We start from the raw sequence: 19,176 nt of genomic DNA on the forward strand, positions 1-19,176 counted from the left end.
CTGCTGGGGCTGGGTGCAGGGCCTGCCTAATAAGGATGTTGAATGTGACCAAATGATCTTTCTACATCTCTTGAGATGATTGTGTAATTTTTCTTGTTTATTCTGTAAACACAGAAAGAAATTTTTTAAAACAAAGCTTTATAGTAACATTTAATGAAACATGATAAGCAAAGCCACGGGAATTTTCCCCACTGTGATTTATAGTGAAAGACTCCACAGAGTCCACTAGACTTATCTCAGAACAGGGCGCGGCTGACCTTCTGTAGGGCAGAGTCAGGCCCTTTAGGCAGGTTCCAAATGTTCAGCTACAACTACTACCATCAACTACAGATACACAAATACAGACACTACCATCAAATACAGATACTACCATCAAATACAGATACTACCACCAAATACAGATACTACTATCAAATACAGATACTACCATCAAATACAGACACTACCGTCAACTACAGATACTACTGTCACCTCCTATCTACACAATGGTTAAACGTTACTCCCAGAATTTGCCTCAATTACTTATAATAGATGTAGGCTGACAGCCTGACATTCAGTTTGATAAGTGCCGGGTGACAGACTCTGATTCCCGAGGAGACAGTGCGGTGTGTGCAGCTGTGTGTCCCCAGGCTGGTCCGGGTCCCACTGCTGTTTTGCCCACTGGGCGGCGAGTCCTGCTTCGCCGGGAACAGCACTCTGGTGACCCCCACCCCGCCCACCAGTCACAGTCCGTCAGGGCTCCTGGCGCCGGAGGACGGGGCTCAGTGGCCACTGGAGTCTCCGTCCCAGTCACTCTCCTCAGAGGAAGAAGACACCCAGAGGTCATCGTAGAGGACGCTCCGGGGCCCGGGGACAGCGTGTCCCTCGGGCTCCTGGTCGATGGACGGGCTCCGGGCAGGAGCGGCCGGGCGCTGCACAGGCCGCGGAGAGGGGAGCTCCGTGTACCTGCAGCTCCACCAGCCTTCGCCGTCTCTCAGGAAGAGCATCCGGAGAGGCTGGCGCGGGCCGCGCATGGTGGGCGGGGGATGGGCGGCGGAGACGGCTGGGACGCTGCTGGAGGGCGATCTGTCCGGTGGAGGCTGAAGGTCAAAGCGTTGCCCCTGGGCAGCTGTCTTCCTGGACACACGAGCTGCCACTCTCGGTCCACGTCCAGCTGTGCTGGGTGGAGGAGGGAGATCCAGGAAGGCACCCAGATCTGCTGTTGGGGTGCTCTCCTGGGGGGTCTGGACGATGCTGAGTCTAGGTTTCTTTGAGGGGTTCACCCGTGTCAGGGTGGGGATCTGGACAGATCTCTTGCCTGGAGCCTCGATGCTGCCTTTGGAGGCCTGGACCAAATTCCTGCCGAGGAGAGGCACTGCAGGGAGGGTGGATTTCACATCTTTCCTGGTTGTTGACCCTCCTGGGTGATCTGGATCCTGGAGGGATTTTCTCTTGGATGTGTGGATAAGCACGGGCATATTTGGATGCTGTAGGGAAGACCACACAGAGAAACCAGGTATGAGAATCTCCTCTCCATCCAGTAAAAGTTGGCAGTAACCAAAAAACACCTCCCAGGAATTAATTTTATGTGATAAGATATTCACCCTCAGGGTGCTCACAGTGTGAATTTGATACATTTGTACATCAAATGGCAAATGGAAATGTTCTAACAATGTCTCTTGTTAAGTAAAGGGAAGCAAGCGTTTGGTACACCTTCTTCTCAAGACTACAGAGACTGGTGTTTTGCAGGTGCCTTGATGGCAAAATGAGTTTTCATGTCCACTTTTGGAGGATGAATCACAATTTACAGATTCCTGTTCTAACTTAAAGGATTCTACTCTGGAAGCTACTGATAAAATCACTTCCATGTCCCTGCCAGCTTCTTGCCAGAGAAGTAAGAATACGAAATCAAAGGCACCGCGAAAAATGGCATCTGAAAAATAAATGATGACATTGGTCAGAAAAGAATGTGAATGGTTTCCCCCCACAGACAGGGACTGAGGCCAGTCGATTAAAGAGGGGGCCCAGCAGAGACCCACCCTCAGGCAGTGGCCCAGCTCTGGCTCCTCCTCCCAGCTCTGTGGCTGCTGACTGTGGGGCCTCCTGGGAAATCGCTGCAGGAGCTTCCTCTGCTGCTCCTCTTTCCTGCAACACAAACATGTCAAGTGTCAGAAACCCAGTGTCCTTGTCACAGTTGGGACCAACAGCGCTGTGACCCAGCCCCTTTCCTAGTTTGGGGGTGACACCAGACCTGAACCCCTCTGCCTTTGTGCAGAACCCCCATGTCCTTCCCTGACTCCAGAGACCCCTCCAGAGTCTCCCAGGAAGTCCTGTCTCTTCATCTCTATGGCTTTGGGGCCGGTCAGGTGCAAAGTTGTGTGTGTTCCCCACACCTCTCAGTGACTTCAAGGCATATTAGAGCCCCTGAATGTGGCCCCTGAGGACGTGGCTCCTGTCTCTGTCTCCCCAGTCTCCCTGTCCTTTCTGGAGATGGCTCAGCACACAGTGTCCACAAGGAGAGGAACCGTCTCCAGATTTCAGCCCAGACCTTGGGTCCCACCTCCCCGTCACTCACCTCTGCCTTTCCTCCTCCTCTCTCTCAGCCGTGTTAGGGGTCCCTGGGGTCGGTGGGTCCTGCAGCTTCCATGCTTCCAGGTTCTCCTTACCGAGTCTGGACCCCAAGGGCAAGGGGGCCAGGGCCCCTTGCCAGCGCTTCATGGGGCACCTGAGGCTCCTTGCTGTGTGCCCAAAGGCTCCACAGTCCTTACACTTCACCTGTGGGTGGAGGAGAACAACGTCAGTGAGTCAGCAGAAACCACAGGCCCGAGTCCAAAGTGAATCCCAGGACGGATGGAGAGGGTTGAATGCTGGTTCTGGAGAAAGGACAGAAGCACACGGTCCCTCAGGTGTTGGGATAATTACAATATTGTGGCTCCCAAAGCCTTTGTCAGGAGCATATGAGAAGGAGGGGCTGGTGGTCTAAGGTGAACAGTAAGAGCCCCATTGAAAGATCTGGATGAAGCCAGGCCAGACATAACACCAAGGTGCCCAGGTGGTTCCTCCCAGTCTCTGAATGGCCCGATCTGCTGGGCAGTGAGGTCGAGGCAGCTATCTTTGGATGCGAATGCACTAGTGAGTTATGGACCCAGAATATTCCAGGTCTAAACCCTGTCTCCACAGTCCAGGCCACCCACAGATTCCCTGTGGGTCCAAGCCTCCACTCACCGTAGAGTCTTTCTCCTGTGGTGGGGGAGCCGTCTGCCTCCATGTTCCCAGGTTTTGCTTCCTCACTTTCTGGTCTTGAAAGAGTTGGCAGGATCTCAGCCATCCGTAATGACCAGCCATCTTCCACACCTACTGGAGATTCTCCTCTATCTTAATTTTTAGGTTTTCTCTGTGAAAAGAAAAACTATCATATTCAGACAGAGACACAAGTCATCTTTGCCCCCTCCACCCCAAATGTGGATCATGAAACCTCATATCCAGATTTCTGACAATTTGACTTCTCGTGCCCAGACACTTCTACATTCACCCTTGGTCGCCTACACACAGATTAGGACCCTCACTTTGTTAGAAATGTTGGGCAGAAACATGCATTTGGATTTGCATCCTTGAAAGACTACATTTAGAGGCTTTGGTTATGTGTATCACAATCTAGTAGATAAAAGTGAGAAAAGATCTCCCCACATGTACACAAATATTTGTGCTGGGGAAGGCTCCATTTAATATTGAGGTATAATTATTTGAAAATCCAAAAAAGTTTGATTACTTCTTGAAAACTGCACTCTCCCATTTGGCATCAAAGACGGCGATTTTCAAATACAAATTCACTTAAAATTATTTTCTCCTCTACTAGATTAGATGATTCACAGCTGAAGGTCTAAACTGTTTTCTGACTCTTTTATCCTCAGCATTTCATTTTTACCTAGTTAATGTAAAATACATGTTTCAACTAAGGATGAACAAATAATTTTTTAGACTTTAAATAGTATGTATATTCAATGGAAAATCTAATCTGCTTTAAAAAAAGATATTGAGATCTTGTTATTTTCCAGAATATGAATAGACCTTATTGTTATGATGCTAATGAACTAAGTCAGAGGCTGAAGGCCAACACCAAAGGACTTCACTCCTGGGTAGAACGGTGAGAATAAAGAAAGAAACAAACCAACAAATAGATGAACAAACCAGATGACAAACACAAACACACAGATACACAGAACAGAGCACTGGATACCAGGGAGGAAGCTTCAGGGGCTAAAGCACGATGGTAAAGGTGATCAAATGTGTAGTGACAGCGGGAGAGGAAAATTAGGCTGGCGCACATGTGTAAGGTTACAAAAGTTGACATGTAATAATGTACAAATGAAACACATCTAACATTAGCATCCAGCGTTAACTCAGTTTATAAACTTAAATTATAAAGTAAAGACACCTTACTCTTTTGCCAGGTAAAGCCTGCGTGCTACAGTCCATGGGTTTGCTAAGAGTCGGACACCACTGAGCTACTGAACTGAACTACCCTATTGCCAGGTCAAATCATTACATATCTTTACCATGACCTTTTTTTCTAAGCGATATGCTGAACCACCAAATTAAAAAATTTAAAGCAAACTATCCTAAAGTCGCAAAATTTTTAAATATTAAAAAGCAGAGACATTACTTTGCCAACAAAGGTCCGTCTAGTCAAGGCTATGGTTTTTCCAGTGGTCATGTATGGATGTGAGAGTTGGACGGTGAAGAAAGCTGAGCGCCAAAGAATTGATGCTTTTGAACTGTGGTGTTGGAGAAGACTCCTGAGAGTCCCTTGGACTGCAAGGAGATCCAACCAGACCATCCTAAAGGAACTCAGTCCTGAATATTCATTGGAAGGACTGATGCTGAAGCAGAAACTCCAATACTTTGGCCACCTGATGCGAAGAACTAACTCATTTGAAAAGACTCTGATGCTGGGAAAGATTGAAGGCTGGAGAAGGGGACGACAGAGGATGAGATGGCTGGATGGCATCACCGACTGGATGGACATGAGTTTGAGCAAGCTCCAGGAGTTGGTGATGGACAGGGAAGCCTGGCATGCTGCAGTCCATGGGGTTGCAAAGAGCCAGACATGACTGAACGACTGAACTGAACTGAAGTATCCTAAAATCCAGGCTTCCCTAGTAGCTCAGACAGTAAAGAATCAGCCTGCAATGCAGGAGACCTGGCTTTGATGCTTAGGTTGGGAAGATGCCGTGGAGAAGAGAACAGCTACCCACTCCAGTATTCTGGCCTGAAGAATCTCCCTGGACAGAGGAGCCTGGTGGACTACAGTCTCTGGGGTCACAAAGAATCTGACATGACTGAGAGACTAAGCACATACTCAAATCCAGTTGTGCCCTCCTCTCTGTAGGAGCTAATCAGAGAGGTGGGGGAGGAATGCCCTCACTGGAGGAGATGCAGCTTTGAAGGTGGCTGAGGACCGGTCAAGGGGGAATTTCCCTTTCCCAGCTGACCTGAGGCTGCTCCAAGGTCGCATGACCTTGTTGAGGGTTTCTTAACCAAGTGACATCATCTATCACCTTTGGTCTAACCACATCTGAAGACACGTTAAGAGAAAGAATGATTCACAATTTCACTCATGTGAAGAACACACAAAACAAACAAAAAGAAAACAATAAAAATAATTTTAAGGAATAAAAAAGTTAACACCATAACAAATAAAAAGATACACAGACCTGAGTAGTGGAAATCAGAGGAGAAGCCTCAGACAAAATGGGGCAATAAATAGTAACAGAGGAAAATTGCATTTTTGGTGCTGAGGTGTGTGGTTCACAGAAGTTGAGATGCCTTGCTGTGCACCTAAAACTTCACTAATATGATGGAATGATACCTAAATTCAAACATTAAAATAAAATTCAAAAGAAATTAGAGAATCGATCCCCAGTTGCCTAAAGCCACATCACTACATGACTTTACTCTTGTCCCGTTTCCCTAAGAGACTAGCCGAACACCAAATTTAAACCACACAACCTGAAATTCAGCGGTGAGCCTCTAGTCTGTCAGCAGATGCTCAGAACCACGAGTGCTGGACACTCCAGCTGAGGAGATGCAGCTTCCAGGATGGCTGAGGAGGGTGAGTGGGGAAATTTCCCTTTCCTGCTGACTTTACACTACCCTAAGGTCACATGACCTTGATGAGGTTTTCTTTCCTTTTTTTTTTTTTTGATGAGGTTTTCTTAACCAATCAACATTATGTAGCCCCTGTGGGCTACAGTCCAGGGGGTCACAAAGAGTCAGACACAACTTGGCGACTGAACAACAAAATCACCCGGTATCTCTCAGTGTCTTCAAGACCCATTTAGAAAAGAGAAATACCTTATGAATGCACTTCGATGTGGAACACTAAACACACATTTCAAAAGCAAATAAGTAAAGACTAAAAGAAAGGAAAGCAAATGACACAAAAGCAAACATTCTCAGGGCAGGCCCAGAACAGAGCAGGGCACGCCAGAGGGGAGCAGTAGAGGGATGGCTGGTGAGTAAGGAGTCTCCACAGGGTGGTGACAAAACACCTAAGTTGTTGGTGCTAACCAATTTTATGGCATACTGCAATTGAAATACATTTTTTGTATACATAAAGTTTAACATTTTCACTGAATGATACCCTACAAAAATAATTAAGTTAAATTTAAAAATTAAAGTATCCACAGCCCATTGCCTAGACCACATTGGTACCTCTTTTGTCTACTGTCCCATTTCTCCGATGGACACACACCACCAAATTTAAATCAACCTTAATCTCAGCGGCATACCTCTTACCTGTCAGTAAATGCTCAGAATGTTAGGTGCTGGACACTCTGTGCACCTTTGAAGGTGGCTAAGGAGGGTCAGTGGGGTAATTTCCCTTTCCTGCTGCCTTTGATTCTGCTCCCACATCGCCTGACCTTGATGAGGTTTTATTAATCCAATCAAGGTTAAGTATCACCTTTGATCTAATAACATTGTGTAGACACTTTCAGAAAAGAGAAATACCTTATAAATTCACTCATATATTGGAACACTACAAAGAAAAAGAGTGATTAAGTAAAAAAAAATTATTAAGAGACAGCAAAAGACACAAAAATAAACACATATTCACAGAACAGAGCAGTAGGTGTCAGGGGGTAGCAGTAAATTAGGTCCACAGGATGGTAAAAGAAAAAACTTCTAAGTTTTTGGTGCTGGTCAGTTTTATGGCATACCAGAGTTGAAATCTATTTTTATACAAATAAAATATGTAATATTGTAACCCAATGATAGCCGAGAAAAATAAATACTTAAAAATTAAATTATGCATGCCTCAGTGCATCCCTTGTGGCTCAGCTGGTAAAGAATCTGCCTGCAATGTGGGAGACCTGGGTTCTATCTCTGGGTTGCGAAGATCCCCTGGAGAAGGGAAAGGCTACCCACTCCAGTATTCTGGCCTGGAGAACTCCATGGACTATACAGTCCATGGAATCAGAAAGATTCGGACACAACTGAGCGAATTTCACAGTGCATAAAGCCACATGAGTACATACTTTGTCTATGTCCTGTTTCTCTGGGGGATACACTGAACACCAAATAAAACCAAACAACCTGAAATCCAGCTGGGGTACCTCCCATCTGTCAGTATATGCTCAGAATGTTGGATGCTGGACACCCTCCACTGGAGGAGATGCAGCCTCGGAGGTGGCTGAGGGTCCGTGGGAGAATTTCCCTTTCCTCGCTGACTTGTTACTGCTCCAAGGTCATGTGACCTTGTTAAGATTTTCCTGACCAATCCAAGTCATATATCAGCTTTGTTCCCTCCGTGGCTGAAGACAGACTAAGAGAAGAGAAACACCTATTGACTCTACTCATGTGTGAAGTAGGAAGAAACCAAGAAACAAAAAGAAAACAAGTGAAAAAAAAATTAAGGAACAAAACAAATGACACAAGAACACATACATAGATACACGGAACTGAGTGGTGGATACCTGGGGGATTGGCAGGCGGGAGGGCCCAAGGGTGAAACAGTCACAGGACAGTAAAGGAGGGAAGATAACATGTTGGTGCTGAGCAGGTGTGTGGTATGTAAAACTGATCTAATATTATAACAGAATACCTCAGTGGAAATAGAAATGAAAATTTAAAAAAATTAAAGAAACTTCACCCCATTGTCTAAAGCCACATCACTACATATTTTGACTAGTGTTCCATTTCTCTGGGGGTTTAGCTGAATAGATGGGGAAACAGTGGAAACAGTGTCAGACTTTATTTTGGGGGGTTCCAAAATTGCTGCAGATGGTGATTGCAGCCATGAAATTAAAAGACGCTTACTCCTTGGAAGGAAAGTTATGACCAACCTAGATAGCATATTTAAAAGCAGAGACATTACTTTGTCAACAAAGGTCCCTCTAGTCAAGGCTATGGTTTTTCCAGTGGTCATGTATGGATGTGAGAGTTGGACTATAAAGAAAGCTGAGCGCCGAAGAATTGATGCTTTTGAACTGTCGTGTTGGAGAAGACTCTTGAGAGTCCCTTGGACTGCAAGGAGATCCAACCAGTCCATCCTAAAGGAGATCAGTCCTGGGTGTTCATTAGAAGGACTGATGTTGAAGCTGAAACTCCAATATTTTGGCCACCTCATGCAAAGAACTGACTCATTGGAAAAGACCCTAATGCTGGGAAGGATTGGGGGCAGGAGGAGAAGGGGACGACAGAGGATGAGATGGCTGGATGGCATCAATGACTTGATGGACATGAGTTTGGGTAAACTCGGGGAGTTGGTGATGGACAGGGAGGCCTGGTGTGCTGCAGTTCATGGAGTCGCAAAGAGTCAGACACGACTGAGTGACTGAACTGAACTGAACTGATGTTTATTTCAAACCAACCTGAAATCCAGCTGCACTCCTCCTATCTGTCAATAGAATCTCAGAAAAATGAGTGCTGAGCAAACTTCACTGGATGACATGAAGCTACTCAGGAGTCCGAGGAAGTGTCCATGGGGGAGGTTGTCTTTGCAAACTGACCTTCATGATGCTCCAAGGTCACATGACCTTGTTGAGCCTTTCATACCAAAGGAATGAAATGCATGACAATAGACAGACAACAGAATTAGTTGCTCCTTACCCTTACTCAGTTTTACCACCTGACTGTCCCCAGAATTCCTCATGGAAATTTTGAAAGCTAATGATGGAGTTTGCCTGGTAGTTCAGTGGATAAGAATCCACCTGCCAATGCAGGAGACATGGGTTCGATCCTTGGTCTGGGGAGATCTCACACGCTACGGAGCAACTAAGCCCTTGTGCCACTACTGAGCCTGCGTTCTAGAGCCAGGGAGACACAACTACTGAGTCCATGCACCGCAGAGCCTGTGCTCTGCAGCAAGAGAAGCAATTGCAAGGATAAGCCTGCACACTGCAACTGGAGAGTGGCCCTGGCTCGCTACAACTAGAGAAAAAGCCCTCATAGCAAAGAAGACCCAGCATAGCCAAAATTAAATAAATAAGTAAGTTAAAAAACAAAGTAGTGAGGTATCAGTACCATCCTTGTGTGTGTTCCTGTGAGTGGACTCAGGCCTTGGTTGGGGAATTATACAGCTTTGGCAGGAACACACCTCATCCCAGTGGATATCCGGGAAGACTCTCCCTGGAGATATGGGTTCAATATGGATGTGTGTCAAAGGATAACTTTCCAAGTCCTACAGACAAGAGGGGAGATTTGCCTTGTGATGACATTCGTTTGGAAAAGGATATTGCACTAATTATTTTAAAAACCTGCTTGTGTGACAGCTGATAGTTTTAGGTATTTTATATTCCTGCAGATTTATCTCATGAGCTTATGTGAGGGTAACAAGACTGGGTTTCTGTTGAGACTGCTGGGTGCATTATTTGGGAATCAGCTGAGTTAGAGAGTACGATCATGGAAGGAACTCTTTATCCACTTGCCTCAATTCAGAGGTTTAGGGACAAAATAACAAACATTTCCGGGTCTGGGAGGGCAAAGATCAGATGTCTGTCTCTTGAGCCCCAGGTGGTTTGTCTCTGCAGACATAGGCTGAGCGGCTCAAATAATGTAGGACCAGATGTCTCTGAGGCTCCCCCAGGACCTTGCCTGAGCAGGGTCGTGACATTCTGGGAAACCTGGCTGGTGGAGCTGAAGATCAGAGCTGTGTCACCACCAGGGCCTGAAGGGGTACATGGGGTGGGGGGACATTGGAATGAGTGGAGCTGAGTTGTGAGGAAAGAGCTGTGGAGAAAGGGGAGACTCAGAGAGTGGGGCTGAGTCTCTGCCCACTTTCCCAGAGTGCAGACCCGCGTCCCTGTGCTTGCAGGGGCCCAAAGAAACCAGACTTCCCAGGTGGCACTATTGATAAAGAACACACCTGCCAATGCAGGAGACATAAACAGACATGAATTTGATCCCTGGGTCGGGAAGATCCCCTGGCGGAGGACATGAGAACCCACTCCAGTATTCTTGCCTGGAGAATCCATGGACAGAGGAGCCTGGCGGGCTATATATGGTCCATGGGGTCAAAAAGAGCTGGACATGACTGAAGTGACTAGCATGCACACAGGCAAAGAAACCAGATAGCAACACTGAGCTCCTTTAGCCACAAACTATTGTTTGAATATTTACAACTATTATTCTATACACAAACTTTAACTTCTTACAAAACTTTACATTCCTTATTGCTACGTCTCTTCATTCTCCATTTTATGCCACATTTTCATGAATAGGTATTTCCCCAAATCATAATCTGCTCATGTGTTTGCTGTTGTTCAGCTGCTAGGTTGTGACAAACTTTTTGCAGCCCCATGAACTGTAGCCCCCAAGGCTCTTTTTTCCATGGGGTTCTCTAGGCAAGAATACTGGAGTGGGTTGCCATTTCCTTCTCCAGGGGATCTTCCTGGACCCAGGGATCAAACCCATGTCTCATGCATTGCAGGTGGATTCTTTACCACTAGGCCACCAGGAAGACCTGATTTTGTGTTACAGAACTTTTTAGGGGCTTGCACAAATAATCTTTTAGGGGCTTGCCCTGCTACATAAAGAATCTGCCTGTAATGCAGCAGACCTAGACTCGATCCCTGGGTTAGGAAGATCCTCTGAAGGGAATGGAAACCCACTCCAGTATTCTTGCCTGCAGAATTCCGTAGACAGAGGAGCCTGGTGGGTTACAGTTCGTGGGGTCACAAAGAGTCTGACACAACTGAGCGATTAACACTACACCTCCTATACAGGATTATTTTTTTTCTGATATGAAATCTAGCTGTAACTCCACTGTGATTTTAGGATTGCTGCATCCTCAGTGTAATAAGTTTGTGTTGACTGAGAAATAAGTGATCACCGAAGACTTCCCCTCCTTCACGACACTGACGGTATGTTGTACAGTCTGAGTACATGTGGACCAGAGGGGTTGCTCTATGGAGAAAGAATTTCTCAGAACCTTCTGTGAAATCACTTCTCTAGGATAAATTGTTCAAAGTATGCTTTGGTGCGGCTCAACATACTTTAGTATTTCTCAAGAGTCTTCACCTTTGTTCTTGTTTTAGTGGGGTTTTTTTCACTGAATTTCTTGTGCACATTAAGCCTGGGGCTTGGTGGAATGTTTGTTGACAGTTATCACAGTCCTAGTGGTTCTCCACATGGAGTTGGCTCACGTTGAACAATAATTATGAAAGAAGAACTAGGCATTCTTATCCTCTGCTCACATCCTCTAGGGTCTTTAGAGTTGCGAGTTGTTGCTGAAAACACCCATATTGTATTTAGAGGGAGTTCTGGTAAGTTACCTGAGGTCAGGCCAATGACTAAAGGCTTTGCCACAGAGTTAGCGCACATGTGGATCCATATCCACAGGTGATGCCTGAAGGAGCCTCCATATTGATTACAGACAGTTACTTTAGTGAGTGTGAACCTTGGTGAGTTTAAATGCTAACGCTATGGCTGCTGTTCCTCCCGCATTCCTCATGTGTGGAAAATGGAAGGAACAGCGTGTCATCTCAGGTGAGAAAGTCTACTGAGGGCCTTCCTGGTTTTCTCTCTGGTGCTGGGTTCCCTCGTGTCGTCTCAGGGAAGAGCCATGACTAAAGCACTTCCCACAGAACTGACACTCACACGGCTGCTCTCCGGTGCAGCTTCTCTCACGCCTTCTCAGGTTTGCATGTTGACTGAAGGCATTCCCACACTGCTGACATTCATAGGGTTTCTCTCCTGTGTCCTTTTGTGCCGAGGCAATTCAGAACTCTGACTGAAGGCCTTCCCACACACAAGGCACACGTGGGGTTTCTCTCCAGTGTTGATTCTCTTGTGCTGACTAAGGCCACAGTTTTGGCTAAAGATTCCCACACTGATGACATTCATAGTGCTTCTCTTTGGGATGGATTGTCGCATGTTTCCTAAGGTAAGAGATTTGATGAAAACTTTTCTCACACAGACAACATTTAGAGGGCTTCTCTCCTGTATGTTTTCTCATGTTTCACATAGGAACTTTGAAGAGTTTCCCACACACATGCCATTTGAATGGTTTCTCTCCAGTGTGGACCCAGTTGTGGTCTCTAAGGTCAGAACTTTGAAAATAGCCATTTCCACAGAGACCGCATTTGTATGATTTCTCTCCAGTGTGAATCATCCTGTGTCATCTGAGGTTAAAGTAATTATTAAAGATTTTCCTACACAGAGGACATTCACATGATTTTCCTCTAGTGTGAATGTGACCCTGTGCATTAAGGAATGATCCTTGACTACATGATTTTCCACACTGTTTGCTGACATGTTTCCTTCTTAAGTGAATTGATGAATGTTGAGGTGAAGATCTAGAAGCTAATTCATCTCTCAAATCGGTGCATCCAGCAGGATCCTCTTGCGGGTGAGAAACCTATTTTGAGAAAGGAGATATGAGGCTGTTACTGGTTTGCCCATGTCCAGGCAGACACTTATTCATCTATATGTTCACCCTAGAGCATCAGCTAGTAATAGCCTCCAGGTAATATATTTCCTGTGTTAGTTGCAAACACATGTTGTGTTACTCCCCTTCAGGCACAAACATTCTCTTTTATAGTTTCCAAACCCCAGATATAAGATTAATATTTAAAACTTCAATGTGTTCTAAAGACTAAGAGATGAACAATGTTTGTGCTATTGACTTTTTTTTTTCTTACATTACAGAGTTTTGAGCTCATATTAACCAATTTCAGACTATCCAAAAATTTGCTCAGAAAGAGTTATCTCAACTTACACACAGGCAACTGTGCTCAATTACCAACTTATCACACTGCTGGGTCTTTCATTTGGATGACTGAGGTTCCCACCCCTGAAACTTACTACTGACATAGTAGAGGATATGTGCTTTCTGTAGACACTTTGCATGAATATAATTTCTTGTTGTCTAAGGGGTCTTTCACTGCCTAAAGAAATGGAAAAAATATATATTTTAGAATGGCATTAGGGAAATGTAGACAAACACCAGGTCCATGTGAGAATGTTTCAAAAATTGGCACTCAGTTGGAAAAACTGTATATAGCAAAGAAATACTCAATGTAGTACTTGAAAGAAATATTTTAAAAGTCATTGTCTATTAGAAAAGAAAAACAGGATTAAAATATAAAAATGTAATGTGGTGAGGAGACATTGGGTCAGAAAATGGTGGGAAAAACATGAAATGGCAGGATCAGGACAAGAATCACTATGTGAAAAGTGCAGTAACTCCACAAGAACCTTTTTCCCTAAAGAAGATGGCAGGAAGTAATGTGAATTGTGATGATAGGTGCGCAGAATGATAACGTGAGTAATATGCCCTAATGTCCTCACTTCCACTTTGGAATACATCCCTGCCTTCATCAGACTTTCATTTGGTGTCTCCAAGGACTTAACACACTGGCTGAAACTGTTTTGCCCTGAAGCCCAGCCCCCTGACGCTCACATGGTCTCTGACCTTGGAGGTCTCCTGCTGCTTCAGTCCACAGCTCTTTCCCTTGTTCCTGCTGGGAAATCACATCTGATTTGCTAATTTGATAGCCTGTTTGATTTTTTACAAAAGTCGTGGATTTTGAGTGTGGGCTAATTACCCTTTGCTGTGCTCAACTCATGGGTAAGGTAGTGAGGAAAGTAAAGAGATAATTGAAGGTCAGTGCAGGCAACATCTTCATCGGACAGAACAGTGAAGGTCCTTCACCAGACCAGGAGGAAACCCACAGCAGCAGCAAGAACAGTGAGGCCGTCTGAGGGCTGATGCCCGTGCACCAGTTCAGGGAGAGGTCACAGATCCTCAGTCTTTTCCAAATGGGAAAGATCAAAAGACTGTACAGTGGGCTGAATATTTCTGTCAAACAGGATCCAGTAGTGATTCACCTTACAGGAAGAATCAAAATTATGTCATATGCAGGACTCTGGTCTTAAGCCTTCGTGAAGTGATTGGAACAGAAGAATTGTTTTTTTTAAATATTTGATCCTTTTATTTATGCATTAAAATGTCCATTGAATCCCCAGCCCTGTTCTGAATGTTGAGACTGAGTATCAATAAAGATATGAAACCTGGCCAAGATAACCTTTCAGTGTGTGGTAATGAAAAGTGCCATGAAAAGGAATGCCTTCCTTTTAAGTCATTATGAGGACTATCAGAATCAGGAAGCAGCTGGAGTAGGACACAGGGAAGCTGTTCTAAATGCTTGTTCAGTGAGTGAATGAACGGAATGGACACAGGTGTGGGCACATCCCCGTTGACAGACTCACCTACAGAGACCAGGTGGCTGACAGTTTCCATCATCACATTTCTGAACAGGTTTTTCTCGGACTTGTCTAGCAGGCTCCACTCTTCCTGGGTGAAGTTGATTGCTACATCTTTAAATGTCACCAATTCCTAAAAAACCATGGATGTTCTGGTTTAGACAGAGCAGCCCTACCACTTTCCAGACTGGGAGGCTGAGCTGAGGAAGGGTGGGGACTGGGTGCAGCTTCAGGAGAGGGAGGTATGGCTACTCACCAGGGGCTCCATCCTTAACAGCTCAGTCACTGGGAGCCTTTCTCGGGATTTCACTCACAGCCAATCCAAGCACTAGGCAGGCCAATCTGAGGATGGAGAAGCCATGAGACCCCAGTCCTGCGCTTCCTGACCCACCTGAATTCAAGCCCCCAACCTACACCTGGGTGCAGCCCCAGCCCAGCACTCGGAAACCAGTGGTGCGTCCAGGGGATACTATGCAGCTTCTTCTCTCTCAGATCCCATGTGAAGAGCTAGAGCTGCGGTTGCTAACACAGAAAGTCAGAGTCTGCAAATAAGAACGTGCTAAGCATTGACTTTGTGTTCATCAGCCTGTGGTACCCAGAATCACTCAGTGTCTTTCCTGACTCCAACCCTTGTGGACCCTGACTCTCGCCAGAGTAGATGGTGGTTTACTGCTGTAGGTAAACACTCTGGAAACCCCCAGATCACCTCCTGCCTTATGCGCCCACGATGATTCTCCAACAGCCTTGGCAGTTCTCTGGAAACACACTGCCTTCCAGCTCTCCCTCAACCCTGACATTAGTTCTGTCCCACATGCACACGAACATCAGTCATCCAAGGACCTATTTTAGATGGAGTTAAATCGAGGACTTATTCCATTTGGAGAAATCCTGCCAGCCTCGTCCTTAACATCCTCTGAAACAGAATGTAGCCGGAATCCAAGAGTCACAGTGTTACTGTCATAGACTGTTGCAGTTCTCCAGATCAAAGATGTTAAAAAATGTGGAAAAACTGAGGTTTAGGAAGAAATTGCTTTATTTACCAATTTAAAAATGGCACCCAGAGATTCCAAAAACTTTAATATGACAGAGTTACACTAGAGGAAGGAACAGCTGTCATTTAATTTTGCCCAGTCTGTGTCCTGTGATCAAATTCCTTTAGGGTAACAAAGGTCTGCCTGGTTTTACCTGTAATATGACCTCTGCCATTAACAATCAGAAGAAGCTCCCTGTAATGTCTCTCTTCAAGTTTATCACCCAGTTTGGGGGGAACCTCTTCATATATCCACAGTCGATCCCTTCATCACATCCCCTCTGTCTTGAAACAGAAATCTCCCTAAAGATATTTGCTCTCGGGCTCCTTCCTGCTCTCCAGTCCTCCTTTCACAATCAAAGTGAAAGCCTAGGGATCATTTCCAATCAAAAATGAAGACCTAGACCCATGCCTCTGCTAACTGTGGAGAGGAATCAAGCGCCCAGGACAAAGCACAAACCCCAAAATCCACTCAAGAAAGTGACTGGATCACTGATTGGATTATCCAGAGCACCTGGGGAAACCTGGTGGAATGGACTGTCCGTGTATGCGGACTAAGTTACTTTAGTCGTGTCCAACTCTGCAACCCCATGGATCGTGAAGGGCTGTCCAGGAAAATCAATCAAGACTTGGCCATGGATTGTCTTTGGTTTTGACTTAAAGACAATTTCAGAGTGAAGTGACATGTTCTTTTTCACTCTTAGAATTTTCCTTCTACTGATAAGAGGAACAGGTAAATTCCTATGACATTGAAGGAAAACCCAGTCATATGCAAAAGGGCAGCCACACCAGTGGAGACATTTCAAGAGACATTCCATCTTGAAATAATTTCAACATAAAAATCTATCCCAAGTCACGTAAGAAATGAAGAAAATCGCTTGATGAAAGCCATAAAAGGAGAGTAATTCAGAGAGGCAGAAAATGAAGTATTTGGAAACAAATTAGTAAAAACATCAGATGGAGATCAACAGCCAGTAGAACTTTCCAAGACGAAGGGCATGCTCTATACCAGCGTTGTATGATACAGAAACTGCCGTGCCACACATGTATCATGATAAAATACTTGAAATCTGGATGGCACTACCAACGATGTGAAATTTAGCTATTCAGTTGCATGAATTTAAATATTCCAGCCACATGGGGCTGTATTGGAGAGCACACAGCTAGGATCTTCGGTTAGGCAGATGAAATAATTAAATAGACTTAAGACAACAGTGTTGGAGCTGAAAAACAGGGATGTGAACAGTCAAAGGTTGGAAATGAGAGTGGCAAAGAAAATGTTGACCCAGTATGATTCAGAGACCATAAGAGGCGGCTCTGACACCAGTGTCTAGAGACAGACAAGACATAACATTTAAGGAAAAGAAACACACTCTTACCTCAGTTTGGAGGACTCACCAAAACCCCAAATAGGAGGAGCCAGTGAAGCCAAGTGGATTCTGAGGACTCCACAGCAAGCAGCTGATTTCTCTTTCTTCAAGGTCCCCAACAGTCAGCTTCTTCTCTGAACAAATGCACCCCTCTGCCTGTTTGACTTCCTTTTATACCTGAATAACAGCCTAAAATCCAATCTAGGCTACGGTTCACCTTATCAGGAACCCGCTTCAATTTGATTAGGTTTTCCAAACTAATAGGAAAGTATAACCCTCGGGCATGTTGAAGAGCAAAGATGTAATGATATTGTCCAGGGACAGGGAGAAGATCCATCATTTTCTTCTTCATCCATAAATATTTTGAGTGCATTTTCTGCACCAGGAACCATACTATGTCTTCAAAACAAGCAGGACATCAGACACACTGGGATTCTGGGGAAATGAAGCTAGGATTCTCTGGGAAATATTAAAAATAAAATGCATGATGAAGAACTACGAACACTTGAAAGATAAATAACAAGGTGACCATATAAGACCTACTGCTGGACTGCAGAGCGTGACTCATTAAAGCACTGGCCACACAGGGCCTTCAAGAACATGTTAAAAATTTATTAACTGTACAAAAAAAATGGGAAGACTATTTTATACCCTATTTCTTGGTTAGTGGGGAAATCAACAAAAAATTTTCCTACATAGTAAACTGTTGTAATTTATTTTACTTCCATGCCATGCACAGTTGATTTCTACATTGGAGTAGAAATATTACCGGTGCAGCAATGGCTCTTTAAGCTAAAAGTTCCTGGTTCCCAAATGGAAAAAATTAAACCAGAGGACACTCTGAGGACATTTTGCTTATACCTCATATAATGCCTGGGAATCCTATTATTTCATGCATTTCAATTCCATCTCCCATGTTCATTAAAGAAATTTCATCTGAAGCTAGTATATTAAGGTGAATCTACTATAATTTTTTTAAAAAATAATATTTTAAACTTTCCCCATTACCACTCAATCTCCAAGGGCTCATCCTTTTCCCTTATGGTCATCATATTTTGTGTAGATCATTTCCTAAATGAAATAGATCATTTTGGGAGCGGATACTTTTAGATCATTTTGGGAGCGGACAGTTTCCACCACATTTAAAGAACTCTTATATGGTCATTCATTGTTTATGCCATCTCCCACATAAAAGGAAAGGAATTGCCTTTCATTTCACTCAGGAATTTATTTCTCTATCTGTGTTTTTTCCTATTCTCTCCTGGCACATCAGAATGTATGTTATGATTTAAAATGTATGCACTGTATTTTATTTTCATCTAGTTTTTAAAGACAGTTGATGTAAAGTATGATATTCATTTCAGATGTAGTACGGTGATGAAGTATTTTATAGATTATGTCCCACTAAAGTTATTGTAAAATATTATCTGTATTCCCTGTGTTTTGTAATATATACAGGCAGCTCATTTATTTTATACATGGCAGTTTGTTCCTCTTAATTGCCCCTCCCAGCTCCCCTTCCCCGGTGGTAACCACTACCTTGTAGTCTCTGTGTGTTTCTGTTTTATTTTATTTCAGATTACATACATAAATGATAACACACAGTATTTGTCTTTCTTTGAGTTATTTCACTTGGCATAATATACAGTGCAGTATTACTCAGCCATAAAAATGAAAGCAATCTGCCATTTGTAGCAACAAGGGTGGACTGGAGGGTATTATCTGTTCATCTGTGGATGGACACTTAGGTGCCTCCATGTCTGGGCTCCTGTAAATACTAATGTGAACATGAGAGGCGCATATATCTATTAGAATTCATGTTTTCCTTTTCTCACATTTTACCCAGGAGAGGAATTTTGGATCAGACAGTGATTCTGTTTAGTATTCTGAAGAACCTCCATACTGTTCTCCACAGTGGCTACACCAATTTGCATTCCCACCAACAGTGTAGGAGGGTTCCCTTCTCTCCATGTTCTAGCCGACACCTGCTAGCCATAGAATTCTGGTGATAGCCATGAAAGGTGTGAGGTGAAATCTCATTGTGGATTGGACTTCCATTTCTTTGATTAGCATTGTTGAGCATCTTTTCAT

At 44.3% G+C, this 19,176-nt stretch overlaps 1 protein-coding gene and 1 pseudogene across 1 annotated transcript; both read right to left on the minus strand.

Annotated features, from left to right (window-relative positions):
- Positions 1 to 761: 761 nt before the first annotated feature.
- Positions 762 to 3,324, minus strand: LOC145518946 (protein FAM90A5-like). Its single transcript, XM_081524218.1, has 4 exons — positions 3,205 to 3,324; positions 2,555 to 2,754; positions 2,019 to 2,124; positions 762 to 1,466 (listed from the first exon to the last, which is right to left on the minus strand). Exons 1-4 carry the CDS (start codon positions 3,322 to 3,324, stop codon positions 762 to 764), a joined length of 1,131 nt encoding a protein of 376 aa, XP_081380344.1.
- Positions 3,325 to 11,977: 8,653 nt separating this feature from the next.
- On the minus strand, positions 11,978 to 14,953 carry LOC145518947 (uncharacterized; annotated as a pseudogene).
- Positions 14,954 to 19,176: the final 4,223 nt, after the last annotated feature.

The sequence above is a fragment of the Giraffa tippelskirchi genome, chromosome 8, assembly GCF_054371585.1.
Source record: "Giraffa tippelskirchi isolate mGirTip1 chromosome 8, T2T-mGirTip1v1.2.pri, whole genome shotgun sequence".
Taxonomy (NCBI): domain Eukaryota; kingdom Metazoa; phylum Chordata; class Mammalia; order Artiodactyla; family Giraffidae; genus Giraffa; species Giraffa tippelskirchi.

What these genes read in the sequence shown, in the direction of transcription:
- LOC145518946 (XM_081524218.1), bottom strand. Translation starts at nt 3,324, where the DNA reads ATGGCTGGTCATTACGGATGGCTGAGATCCTGCCAACTCTTTCAAGAC. An exon ending in CACAGGAGAAAGACTCTACG is followed by an intron (nt 2,755 to 3,204) that starts GTGAGTGGAGGC and finishes CTCCACCCACAG; the next exon opens with GTGAAGTGTAAGGACTGTGG. An exon ending in AGCTGGGCCACTGCCTGAGG is followed by an intron (nt 1,467 to 2,018) that starts GTGGGTCTCTGC and finishes TCTTCCCTACAG; the next exon opens with CATCCAAATATGCCCGTGCT.